Source organism: Podarcis muralis, chromosome 6, assembly GCF_964188315.1.
Source record: "Podarcis muralis chromosome 6, rPodMur119.hap1.1, whole genome shotgun sequence".
Classification (NCBI taxonomy): Eukaryota; Metazoa; Chordata; class Lepidosauria; order Squamata; family Lacertidae; genus Podarcis; species Podarcis muralis.
The window spans coordinates 18176562-18189482 of record NC_135660.1 but is presented as its reverse complement, the minus strand read 5'-3'; the positions used below and the strand labels follow the sequence as shown (position 1 = coordinate 18189482).

The 12921-nt window shown below is 42.1% G+C and overlaps 1 protein-coding gene across 3 annotated transcripts in view; it reads right to left on the bottom strand.

Annotated features, from left to right (window-relative positions):
* Window positions 1–2304: 2304 nt before the first annotated feature.
* Window positions 2305–12921, bottom strand: part of SI (sucrase-isomaltase) — a 109092-nt gene continuing 98475 nt past the window's right edge. For all 3 annotated transcript variants that reach the window (XM_077929800.1, XM_077929798.1, XM_077929799.1), the window contains exons 61-71: window positions 12740–12873; window positions 12272–12306; window positions 12058–12174; window positions 10710–10858; window positions 9356–9440; window positions 9200–9256; window positions 7843–7967; window positions 7170–7258; window positions 6540–6589; window positions 5843–6007; window positions 2305–2914 (exon numbers count right to left, since the gene is read on the bottom strand). In XM_077929800.1, coding sequence (XP_077785926.1) covers window positions 2837–2914; window positions 5843–6007; window positions 6540–6589; window positions 7170–7258; window positions 7843–7967; window positions 9200–9256; window positions 9356–9440; window positions 10710–10858; window positions 12058–12174; window positions 12272–12306; window positions 12740–12873 — 1084 coding nt within the window. In that variant the 3' untranslated portion in view covers window positions 2305–2836. The remainder of the gene's footprint in view (window positions 2915–5842; window positions 6008–6539; window positions 6590–7169; window positions 7259–7842; window positions 7968–9199; window positions 9257–9355; window positions 9441–10709; window positions 10859–12057; window positions 12175–12271; window positions 12307–12739; window positions 12874–12921) is intronic.

Sequence of the window (12921 nt, the reverse complement as noted above, 5' to 3'; positions counted from 1 at the left end):
AATCTTGTGGAAGTATCTCTCTCAAAGCATTTTCTGCCTGAACTAATTGCTCTCTGCTTAGAATTTTAGGGGGGGGGGAGGTTATGACTGTTTTCTATACTCTTCTGCCACATTTTAGAGAGGCACCCCTCTATCTTGAGATATGGTGGCTGATGGAAGGCAGAGATAAAGCAAGAATTTGCCTTGTGATGCAACCAGGGTGTGCATTAAAAAACTGGGGAGGGGGGGAGTTGGGAGAACCCCACCACTGTTGATCACATACATTCTATGCTTTGCTATGCAGGAATCGGAGTGTTCTACTAAGGCTAATTGCACACCATAGATTTATAGTGCACCCCTCCAAAAGATTAATGGGAACAGTAGTTTGTTAACGGTGTGGGAAATGTAGCTCTGTGAGGGGTAAATTGGGCTTCCTGGGTGGGTGCTTTAAATGCATGGTGTGTATGCAAATTGGGGAGACCAAGGTTCAGATTCCCCATGCAGTCATAGAGGTCATTGGCTGCAGGTCTCTTGAGGGACCACCCAGACATCCTTTCGTGCCTTTAGAAACAGGTCCACACTTTACATTGTCATGTCTTTTCCCTTTTGACCCCCAGTTGCTTTCCCTGGGAAAACCTGCTCTTTAATGCTGAATTGGAACAAATGGCAATTCAGGTTTTCTTCATACTGCCATTTGCTCCAATTAAGCAGTAACAAGCATGTTTTCATGGGGGAAGCACCAAGGCAAAAGTGTGTGTGTGGGGGGGGGGGGGTCATGCATGGAGCTTTAAATCACAAAATGAAGTCTGAAGTGTGCTTTGAGCTCTAGAATCAGAAGTGATTATCAAACCACTTATTTTCTCCTTTTCATTTTTGGAGAGTAGGAGTGTCCTTTATTCCCTTCAGTCTTCAGTTACCAAGATTTTGATCCCTTTAGCGATGTAAGTTTTTGCATTTTTAAAAAAAGAATTGATGAAATCTACCCTGAGCCCACAGGAAATCAATTCAAACAAATCTATAAACATTCTATTATTTTAAAGTGAGCACAAGACCCATTTCATTAGTAGTGATTCAATGTTAGGTGTGCAGCAGATGCTCTAAGAAGTTCGTAGAAAAATGGAACTGTAGACTTGGAAGGAACCAAATGGTCATCTAGATGCAATGCAAGAATTACATCTAAAGAACTCCTGGCAGATCCAAGCACATAAGCAGCGTTCCTCATCGAGAACCACGGGCTGGATCACAAACCATCTATGCAGGTCAGCCAAAAGAGTTCTCCATCCACATTTTACAATATTGATGGGGCTGTGTAATGAAACTGAAGGAATGGGTTTCTGTGTAGTAAGTTTAAAACTGACTAACCCCCCCCCCCCTTTTGTTATTTCAAAAGAGAGCATTTTAAAATGCGCAAAACTTGAGCTGTTGAGCAAAAGCATAATAAGGACACAGCTGCATAAACAGCTTTCTCCTTTATCAGTCACGGCAAGGGATGACCCTGGCTCTCTAGGGGAACAAAGAAAACACGTCAGTACCTTATCTTATGTGCTGACCACAAAATACGCGCAGACCGATGTCCGGGGAAAACACCAAAAGCGTGTTCCCGGAGATGATGACCTCTTCCCAGATAAGAGTAGGAAGAGGAAGATCCTTTTATGGTCAGAAGTACAGGAAGGAAGATCCTTATATGGTTGAGAGTACCAGAGCAGGAACATATGTGATGTCAACCTGCGTACATAGGCTGACGTGGTTGGGCTCCTAGGGGAGGAGGGAGAGGGTGCCTGGAGGATATATATACTGCATGAAACTTGTCATTTCTTTGGACTTGCTGTGGACTCACCATGCAAGTGCCTTCTGCTATCCGGAGAGCAGAATAAACTCTTTGAACCAACTCCCAAGAACTTCTGAGGACCTGGTGCTGAACAGTGAGGCGAAGAAATACTTCCCTGCTATGTCTTGCCACTATTGCAACACAGGTGTAGGTGGGTGGGTTGGGAGAAGACCTGTCTCCTATTCTGCCCCCACTTGTTGTCAGAGAACCACCATCGTACCAGTCCCATAAGTGAGGTGGGAGCATGGGGTTAGAAGTTGCTGGATAGGTGAGAGGAGATCTAGGGACTGTGAGGAAGGTCGAATAATCAATAGCTCTGATTAGAAAACTGAGCTTCAGAAGTATATGAAGCTTAAAAGTGAGGTGAGTATTATCAGCCGGAAAATCCAAGTCTTAGTGACGCTACTAAAGTCTATACACATGTGCTCATGCACACACACACACACACACACACACACACACACACACACACACACAAATCTACACGTGCAACTATGTACATTGTCGGTGGAGTTTTATTGTCACATTAGTATAATTTACAAAATAATAATAATGCTCTGTTGCATTTTATCACACACTCTTGCAGAGATATTTATAAACATCATAATAAACTACAATTGCATAGTTCATCATGTTAGGCATCATACTGGCATTTTAACTCCTTTGCAAAACAGACCAAAAATGTGATTCCTGACATACATATTGTACTGCTATAATTGATATATATATTAAATACATTCAACTGCCTATTTTACAAATTTATCCCCTACCCCTGCATTCCAGTGAAATAAACATCCCTTCTCATTTTAAAGGCCGAAAGCAGTATTCTAGAGTTGTCAGATACAACAAAAATGGTTTGCCTTAAAAAAATGAAAATGCCTTATTATATTTTAACTAAAGTTCAGTCCCACCCATTCCTTCATTTGTTTACTGCTAACATAACAAAACACAGTTTTTTTTTAATATATTACAATACACATTCATTAGAGCCACGGCGAGGTTCTCATGGAGCCTGTTTTCTGCAGACAGTTAAGTGCTTGTCACCCATCTGACCTGGGCTAATTTATGAATGAGGTAATCTTTGCTGGTGAGATCCACTTTTAGTATCTGAATAGGAGAGATTAAAAGAGGGGTGGGTGGGTTAATTCAGTGCTATTTTGAGAAATTCTTACAACCACAGATGCCTGATTTGTGAAAGCAATGCCAGTCTCTCAGAAGGATTTCGAAACACATTTGCAAAATGACACTCACTGCAAATACATGCAGGTATTATTATAAAATGCAACACACAAGATCTCAGGCTTGTCGGAAAGCACATTCTTTCTACTTTGCACTAGATGTTCTAAAGATGGGGGAGAATTTTGATATTGTTTGTATTTGAATGAGAAAACCACCTAATTCGCACTTCTCAATATGCAAATAAAAACACAGCTGTTTTCAAAATGTGCACCTCTCCTCTCCAAAGTTTGCAATGCACATCTCCAGCAAAAGTAGTGTGTACATAAATGCATCTACTAGCATAAAATGTGCACAAAATTTGTGAAAACAGTATGCAAATATTCATTCTATTTGTCAAAACTCTGCTCCAAAAAATGTGCATATTAGTCAAAACCTCATACGAAAACATGTTTAAGTAATTAGAACTACAACGCTGGCAATTTTTTTCTGAATGAGAGGAAGGGAACTTGGCTGCTTTCATTGTAAAAAAAAAAAAAAGACTGTTGTGTTTCCCATCTTTCATTCCCCCATCAGTGATACACCACATAGGGGAAGCTTTTAAAAATGATTATGATGAATCATAGCTGAATTGTGAGAAACATAGCTTGGGCTCAAAATATGTGTGTGTCCCCCTCCCACAATTCCCCTGATAATTGTCACTGAAAACTAATAGGTCTGTACAGCAGAACACTGCTCTAAGTTAGAAAAGTCGATGCAAAGAAAAGCTGGCGGGGGGGGGGGGGACTATCCTGACTGATTTGGGAAGAATTCTATTCTATAAGGTAAAGTTATGCAAGTGTGAAGGGAGAAATGGGACAAAGATAACAAGGAATGGGTAGTCATCCAAAAGTTCAAAGGTAGGCAGATGATCAAAGGTTAAACAAAAGAGAAGAAATGGTTCTATTCAAGTTGAAAACAGGACACTGTAACCCAAATAAATGTTTAGCTTTAATTAAACCTCTTGGAAACAGACTTTTGAGTGCCAGAAAAAAAGTTCTCAAAGTCAGAACTTAGGATCTCTCCCCGCACTAAGCACTTGCTTCCAATTCCAAATGTGAGGTGTGAAAAGAGGGAGATTTAGCTATCGCTATAGTATGGTGGATAATCTCAATTTCATTTAAAAACATCTCTTGTTATAGAAAAAAGAAGAGGGCTGGGAAAGATAAGATACCTTTTAAATTACTGCATGGACATGTGGCATGAAAATATTTTAGCCTTCTAAAGCTGGTGGGAAAGAGATGGAGGAAGCAGAAACTTGAAAGCATTTTCTCCAGACTGATAGCAGCCGAAGGTCAGCAGAAGAAGGAAGGAGGCTGGCAGTGAAAATGAGAAAAGGAAGAGCAGGGAGAGATTAGCCCAATGTGAGATGCATTTTATTAGAGGCAGAAAATGAGAGCTGGAAGAAGAAGGAGCAGGCTTACAGAGATGACTAATGCACGCTTCCCGGGAAGTTCTGTTGCACTGAGCAGCAATTAGCTGAGTGATAATATTGGGAAATGCAGGACATGAAAGGAAAGCAAACAAAAATGCAAAATGGAGGTAAAGCAGAAGGATATAAATGCAGGATTTTGATGAATTTACTTGCAGGAGAACCGGCAATTAGGCCTATGGCTTGGAATGATGCCGACCACTTTTACACTGGGGTCTCGGTGGAAGGCAGAACTAATGCGGCAGCAGGAGATGAAGAAGATTCACCTAACCAGCGGAAGCTCTGCACAAGGACTTCTTCATACCCCCCTCTCCTCCCTCAAAACTGGCTTTGAGAGGGTCCTAACTGTGGAGGGAGGTAGCAAGGCTTGTCCCACCTGACAAGCTGAAATGCTCATGCAGATGGAACAACTGGAAGTGTGTGACACTGATTTCTATCCTATATGTTTACCGGGCAGGATGGGAGGGGAAAAAGCAAAGTTGCCACAATGATGATTGAGGAAGGAAAGGATGGTTCTCAGTCCACAGCTTCAGAGGGTATCTTTCCTATGCGCCCCCTGGTTACGCTGTGGTACCAAACCAAGGGTCTCTAGAATCTAATGACATAGGAGAATCTGCACATTCTTCTCTGCATGTCGTAGATGCACAAGATGTGCTTTCCGGTGGTTTCAGACTATTTTGCAAATCGACACAATTGTCAGAGATGTGGAAATGATGCAATTTCTGCCATCTCCTTTGTGTACTATATTGTATTCCAGCTTTTTCCTCAAGGATCTCTGCCCCAGCCCCATCTATCAAGTTTTATGCTACGGTGCCAAAACCAGGAGAGGAGGTTATTCATAGACCCTGTATAAGCAGCTTCATGAAAGGTGCCAAGTTGGATTAAGCATGCTAATATTCTGTATAGCAGAGGGAGGGGACCACAAGCTTGGAGGCCAGATGTCTCCCACCAAATCTCCCCTCAGGAGTTTTCAAAGACTACATCATCACACCAGGCCACACTCCTCCTCATCGCTCCCAAATCAAGGAATGTGGCCCTCAACCTGGGGAAAAATACTCCCCACCCCTTCTGTATAGGTCGCCAGTATACCAGTGCATACCTTCACCTTCAAGAAGCATGCGCCCACTGCGCACCAAAAGATACAGACATTTCTTAGGCACAGTGGTGCCGTTTGTGTCAGATATTAGCATCTCTTCTAGACTGGATTTTGATTTGAAATCTTTATTATGAGCCTGTATGCATATTTTGTTCTCATACCGAGCGAAAAGAAAATCTTAGAATGTAAAGTGGAAAGAAATACTGTGTTGATTTGAGAGGACTGGAAATGTAAGCAACATGAATAGGAAAAAAAATGTTTTCACTAATAATTCCAATATTTTTGGACTTACCTGGTTTGCTGAATCATATTCTAGGGTAGCTGGTTCTGTTTGCCCATCATAAGTAACAGTAACACTTGTAACTGAGGATGTGACTCCCCAGACGTGCAGATAACCCATTCTTAACACAAGGGCATCAGGTAGATTGTTGTGGACCACAGTGACAGTCAATGTATTCTGAAAAATTGAGGAAAAGAGGCTGTATTTTTAATAAATGGACCCTAAATGCTCCAGACAGATTCCATCAGCACTCTCCAACTTCTAACGCAACCACCTGCACATGTGCAAGTAGCCCGAAGTTCACACATTTATCTTCAGTTTGCAAAGGCTGCATGTCGGGTGATGACATTTATGCATGAAACCTATCAAGCACTACAGACAAATCTTTCACATCATCTCTGAGCAATGACTGAGGTCCAAAGAGCTGTTTTTGGCATGCTCAAATAAAATGTGTGACATGAGTCTCTGTTAAATCTCCTCTGGTTGTATATTGTCAGCCTGGGAATCTCTGAATCCAGGCCAACGTTCTACAATGGAGAGATGCATTCTGGAGATACGTTTTATGTGCATGTTTGAATTATATAGAAATTGTTTTATAAGGAAAGGTATGCAGGAGGAATGACAAACCTGAGTGCAAAAATGTATTTGTTGTTACAAGGAATATGCATCTTTTCTTAAATTATTTGGAGGGATAGGTTAATAAACCTACCTGCGTTACTTGAAATGTTGAAAAGTAGTAGTTGGCAGTTTCATATGCATCTGCAAAATAAATATTTGTATAAATATATATTACTATTGTTTCTCAGAATAGTAAACTAAGTTCGAGAGTTTGTACATTGATGGACAAAGCAGGTTGATGGGTGAACAACAGACAGAGTGGGCAGTAGCATATTGGAACGGGTTCATAACCCAATTTGACACCAATTTCATTGGATGATTTGGGCTAGTCACTATCTTTCACTAAATTTTTGTCCTGTGAGACTAAAATGAGATAGCAGCACCCCATAATCTAATGAAGAAAGATGGGGTACCAAGTTCATACATAATAAATTACAGTGGCACCTCTGGTTGTGAACTTAATCCATTCCGGAAGTCCGTTCGTAACCAGAAACTGCTCGTAACATGAGGTGCACTTTCACTAATGGCGCCTCCCGCTGCTGCCGTGCCGCTGGAGCGCGATTTCTCCTTGCATCCCGGGGCAAAGTTTCCAACAAGGGGCATCTACTTCCGGGTTAGCAGAGCACGTAAACCGAAGAATTCGTGAGGGGGACAGTTCGCAACATGAGGTACCACTGTAGTCACCAAATCTGGGGCCTTTCCTGTCTGGCAAGGCACTTACCAATTGTAATTCCATCATCCCAGTAAAGTTCTCCTCGGGAATTGCCATTATCATCCAAAGCAACAGTGAGCCCCAGAGGGTTCTTCCGGCTAGAAAAAGTACAAGAAAAGAAGTAGAAAACATTCCTTAGGAAATGCCTATTGCTTTACTTTGATTTGATTAGTAGATGCAAAGCAAAATGGTAGAACATCTGCCTTGCATTCAAAAGGTCCCTGGTTCAATCCCCAGTCACTCCAGGTAGGAAATGTCTGCCTGAAGCCAGGGACAGCCACTACCAGACAGTGTAGACAGCACTGGACTGGATGGACCAATGGTCTGACTTGATATAAGGCAGCTTCCTATGTTCCTGTGTTGTTCCTAGGCATCCTGCATGGAGTAGGAGGTTGGACTGATTGACTTCCAAGGTCCTTTCCCAACTCAGTAATTCTATGAGAATTCTGAAGACTGTCCAAGAAACCTCTTTGGCGGGTGTTGGGCTCCTGTGTGCCCATGAACCTCCCCACCTAACTTAAGGAACTTCCCATTTACTGTGAAAGTGAGAAAGATCTGCAGGCACACACTGAAGGTCCATAGCTGAATGGCTGATCACCTGAGATCAACCATTTCAGCTACTGCTAAAGCGGAGTTAAGTCTGCATAAAATTCAAGTTCATTCCATGAGAAATTGTACCCACCTGGCATTGGTAGTAATATCAGGCTCTTGCCAGGGGATGATGTAGCCACCCCGGATATGAAGATTGATATGCTCCAAAGGTGCATCCAAGTCCTGGAATTGTCTTCGCACTCCGATATATTTCCCCTACAACCATAAAAGCAGAACTTTGAAACGGTGCTGTCGAACTGTCAGAATTTCTCCTTCTCTGTGTATTTTACAAACAGGGAAATTCTGTCCTCTGTTTAAGCTGGAAAACATTCCCCATGGGCATCTGGTTGGCCACTGTGAGAACATGATGCTGGATTAGATGAAACACTCACCAAATCTAGCAGGCTCTTCTTATGTCTTCCTGTCCTTCACTGTGCTTCCATTCAAAACCAAACCCTCTATTCCCCACTTTGTAAAGGATGGGGACTAGTTGAGCATTAAAGATATGGTTCAGAAGAGGAACGTGCAATTATATTCCTCAAGATATTGAACTTTGACTGTGTCACCTATGCAGTGCTTTTTTCTGGGGGGATGCATACCCCTAAACATTTTGTGAATCTATTTTGAAGAAACTATTTTTTAAAAAAAGTAAATATATATATATAGTTTCTTCTCTAGCATGGTGAATCGTCAGTTCCATTGCTACCCCCAATGGCGGCCTCATTTCCTTTTCCGGTGTTTCCTGAGTCTCAGACGGAAGCAAGCATTTTAATGTGTGAAGCAGTGTGAAATGTGGATGTGTGGTGTTTTACTGATGAAGGTTTGGCTTCATTGAGGGACAGTATTTCAATATGACTAGGAAGATGTTAGTGCACACAACCTCATGTCAATGTGGAAGTGACTGTGGGCTGTCAGCTGTGTAACATGAGGTAATGCTCTTTGTACTTTTGTCCATTTACTGTGTCTATTTCCCCCGATTTGAACTATAAAATGGTGATTTTCTCGAGTCAAAATGAGAGTACCCCTAAACATATTTTTTTTTAAAAAAGCACTGCACCTATGTATCCTTGAAATGATCCTTGAAATTAGTCTACTCAAATTAGTTGAGTTCAACATAGTGCTAAGGAGATTGTTCCATCAGCACAACCATTTTTATCTGCCAACAGAACAATCTTGCCTCTCCCTTCTGGCAGTTCTCCCAAGCACCTACCTTACCCCAGAGCAGACTTGGAGGAGGTGCAGGGGCTGCCTTGTGGGGAAGAGAGGGGGGAAATCCCTCTTGAGCAATTGCAAATACATGAGAGAACTTCTGCTAGTGGCACAGGTTAGTTGATATCTGGCCCAGTGCCTGGAAGGAGCTAACCTGATTGGATAGGACATTTTAAACTTGCATCTAACTTATCACCTGATTTGAGGTTACTCTTGACAAGATTTATTAAGCTGCTTACCGTGTGATAATCATACCACCGGGCATCTGGTATATAAGCATGTACTGTCACAGCACCCTAGAATTTAAAGAGATGAATGTAAAATGAAGACAAAGCAGAAAATAGCATGCACACACATTTTCCGTTTATAAGTGACAGTATTATTTAATGGCTTACTTGGTCAAGTACTGGGCTGATGAGAAATGCTGGGCCCCATAAAAATTGTTTGTAGATGTCCCATGTTGTTTTGTCACCCACAAACCTGAAGAAACACGGTAAACCATGGTTATTTCATCTTATCAGACTTGCAGTCTCAGTACATAATAAATCAATTCCAGTTCTAAAACATTGCCCAATTTTGTTATTTTTTTTAAATGGACTTCTTGATGTAACGAGACATCCAACTGGGATGCAGAGAATCTATTTCAGCTGATTTTCAAAAATAAAGAGTCAAGTCTTGGTACCAGTCCTCAGTCAGGTTTAGTTCCCAAACCTATTCATTTCACTGAACCTTGGCAAGCTCACTAGATGGATGACACAAGTTATTGTACATGACTTCTAAAAACGCCAACAGCCTAATTCTAGGGGGGTGGGGAGGTGTGCTCAGGGATATGGGAGAGAAAGTGAGTTTCTTAATTTCACTTTGAAAAAAAAGTAGTAATTTGCATCCATCTACAAGGTGAATGTTAAAAACCGTAGCTCACTTTTCTCCCAAAGATAGGAAGAAGCCTTGCTGCGTTGCCAGATGTTATCATCAAGCTGTTTAGTTCCAGCATTGAAAGACTTTTTTAAGCACCTGAGTGAACTTCTTTTTGTTCTCCCCAGCAATGCTTCTGCCAAGAAAACAGAGAACTCTTGGTGGTTGACTAAGTATTTGGTGGTGATAGTGAAATAGTTTGGGCTGGCCGTAGGTTGATGGGGGCAGCAAGGTAGTAGCTTTATATCCCTTTTGCCTCCACAGATTTTGGAGGAACCTGCCAATACTGGAAGAGTCTCACAAAGTGCAAATTAGGTGTGATCACTGTTAAATGTGAATTGAATCATAATTTCTCCCTCATCCCTAACTGATGTTTCTGGGGATGTTTGGGGATATGGAAGAGGGCAATGTGTAGGTTTAAAGCAGGGGTCAGCAAACTTTTTCAGCGGGGGGCCAGTCCACTGTCCCTCAGACCATGTGGGGGGCCGGACTATATTTTGAAAATAAAAATAAAAAAATGAACGAATTCCTATGCCCCACAAATAACCCAGAGATGCATCTTAAATAAAAGGACACATTCTACTCATGTAAAAACACACTGATCCACAGGCCAGATTTAGATGGTGATTGGGCCTGATCCGACCCCTGGGCCTTAGTTTGCCTACCCATGGTTTAAACTTTAAAGGCTTGTAGCAATGGGTCCAAAGCAATAATTATGCTAAAACATAACCTGAGATATTTTCTGACTTGGTGGGGAAGATGTATTGGTTTGTTGAGCCCATGACAAATTTTTACAACAGTATCCCCCACAGTGTGTTGTCACTTAACACTTACTCATGCAGCAAAGGACGGGCAACAGTGTCGCCGTTGACATGGGCATTATGCATCAATGTGTAGAGATAGGGTAGCAATCTGTAGCGTATGCTGAGCACATCCCTTGATATATTTACAAATCTTTCATCAAAGGAGACAGGATCTTGCCTCTGTAAAAGAGATAAGAAATTCATTCAGGCTGCAGAATATCTTGCCCTGTTCTCCCACCCTCCCCCGGAAGAAAATCCCGGTAAGCATCAATCAAAAGGCTTTCAGATTTCCATAGAAAACTCACATCATTACATATAAGAGAATACAGGGCAGGCAACATATGTTGAGTCAAACAGAATAGCATAATAAACTGGCTGCATTTTGTAGATTTAGTATGAGTCTGGCTGCAGCCGGGGGGGGGGGGGGAGTTGTGAAATATTTTGGATGCTAATCTCTACCTGGGTGAAACCTCTAGTAAAGAAATCCTTCTATCAACTGCTTTTGGAACAAAATACAAGGTAAATGAAATATTAAATGGAACATCCTTTGGGAATTAATTAATATAGATGATACTTCTATCTTTCAGCCTTTGAAAAAACTCCACTTTCTGAAACCTCTTCTGAGTAAGCCTTCAAAGCAATGCACCCATCACTGACCCAGGGTCATTATTCCCTCCAAGCTACCCATAGGTTGTGTTTGTGTAACCCACTAGGGAAATATGTGTTTCTAGACACATGTGTGTGCTCCCCTGACTGCTGGCAGTGAGTGGGGACGGTTTGTTGTGCCACCTGTGGCATATCAGACATGTACAGATGCATGTTATATCAGTGCTGGGAGCAGGGGCAGAGCCAAGGAAGTTACGCAGGTCTACAACACTGTCACACCAAAACTTTTCACATTGTGCAATGGCCTACAACCCTCCCACTTTGGGCATAACTCAGAGCAGGGCTTTTAGTGTGGCTGCCCCATTCTGTGGAGCAGCATTCCTGATAAGACACGGCAGACACTGGATAGCTGCATTTTTTTTTTTGAATCAGAACCACAGCCAATATGTAATGTTGGAGAGTGAGTAGCAAGGAGGCAGGGAATCAGTCTGGTTTTTATTGCAAAGTTGAGCAACATAGCCTCTTTCTTCCCTTCACATGTCCACTCATCATTGCAGGGTTGAGAAAATTCAGGGCTAAGAATTCATGGCTACACAGCATCCAGAACAGCTCACTGCTCTATTTTCATCAGGGAGGAATGAAAATCGGGAGTAGGCAATCAGAAGAGGAGTGAGTGTCTAAACCAGCAACTAACCATACATTTTTAGATTACCAACAGTATTACAGTCGCTTTACTACTGCATGCAACACACTGCCAAAACAGGTAGACGCACCCTAGTTCCCATCACATTATGATTTCTTGAGAAGGTGTAGAAGGCTCCAAGTTCCATCCATCGGGCACACATTTCATAGGTTGTGTCATTGAAGAAGCCACAGATGTCAGCACCAGTCTGGAAGCATGGAAAGGGGAATGGGGTTAGAATGATCTCCGCCACACTAGATTACTCAAAAGTGTTTCAAAGACTTCGATCCAGGAGCAGAACTTACATAGGAGATTCCAAAGAGGCTGAACTCCATGATACCTGTCAAAAGGAAGCACAATAGGATTTTCTTGAGCAACCTGTCTCTTTAAAAGAAGTGACCAATGCTCTCAGGATCCTTTTTGAATGCTAATATGTCTCCAGTTTCTGCTGCAAGTACAACGGTTTGTGGGGCCAGATGGAAATCGTAGAAACTATGTTACAGTGCTACACATGCTTCTGCCATAGTGAATAGTTTAAATCATCCCTATTGGCTCAGGAAATTGGAGGAAAGGGGTGGCAGCTTGCACTGGACACAGTGGTGGGACACCAAAACACACCCCAATATGGTTGAGTGAGGACATTGCCAGTAACATGATACAGGTGGCAGATGCTGGGAGCCACCACTCCAATTAAGATTCCATCCCCTTACTATAAAAAAGCAGAGCAGACACTTTTGTGGCAAACATTGGATAACGTCGAAGATCCCCCTTACCAATCACAGATTTTGTAAGCTGATCCCATCTTGCATAGTTATCGCCAAGCCAATGTCCTACCCATCGTCCACTGGAGGGATAAGTTGAACGGGTAATAATGATCCCACGTTCCTTTGTGGCGTTGCGCATACCACTAATAGGAAGATAAAAAGGCACGCGTGAATATAGGGTTGCATGCTGA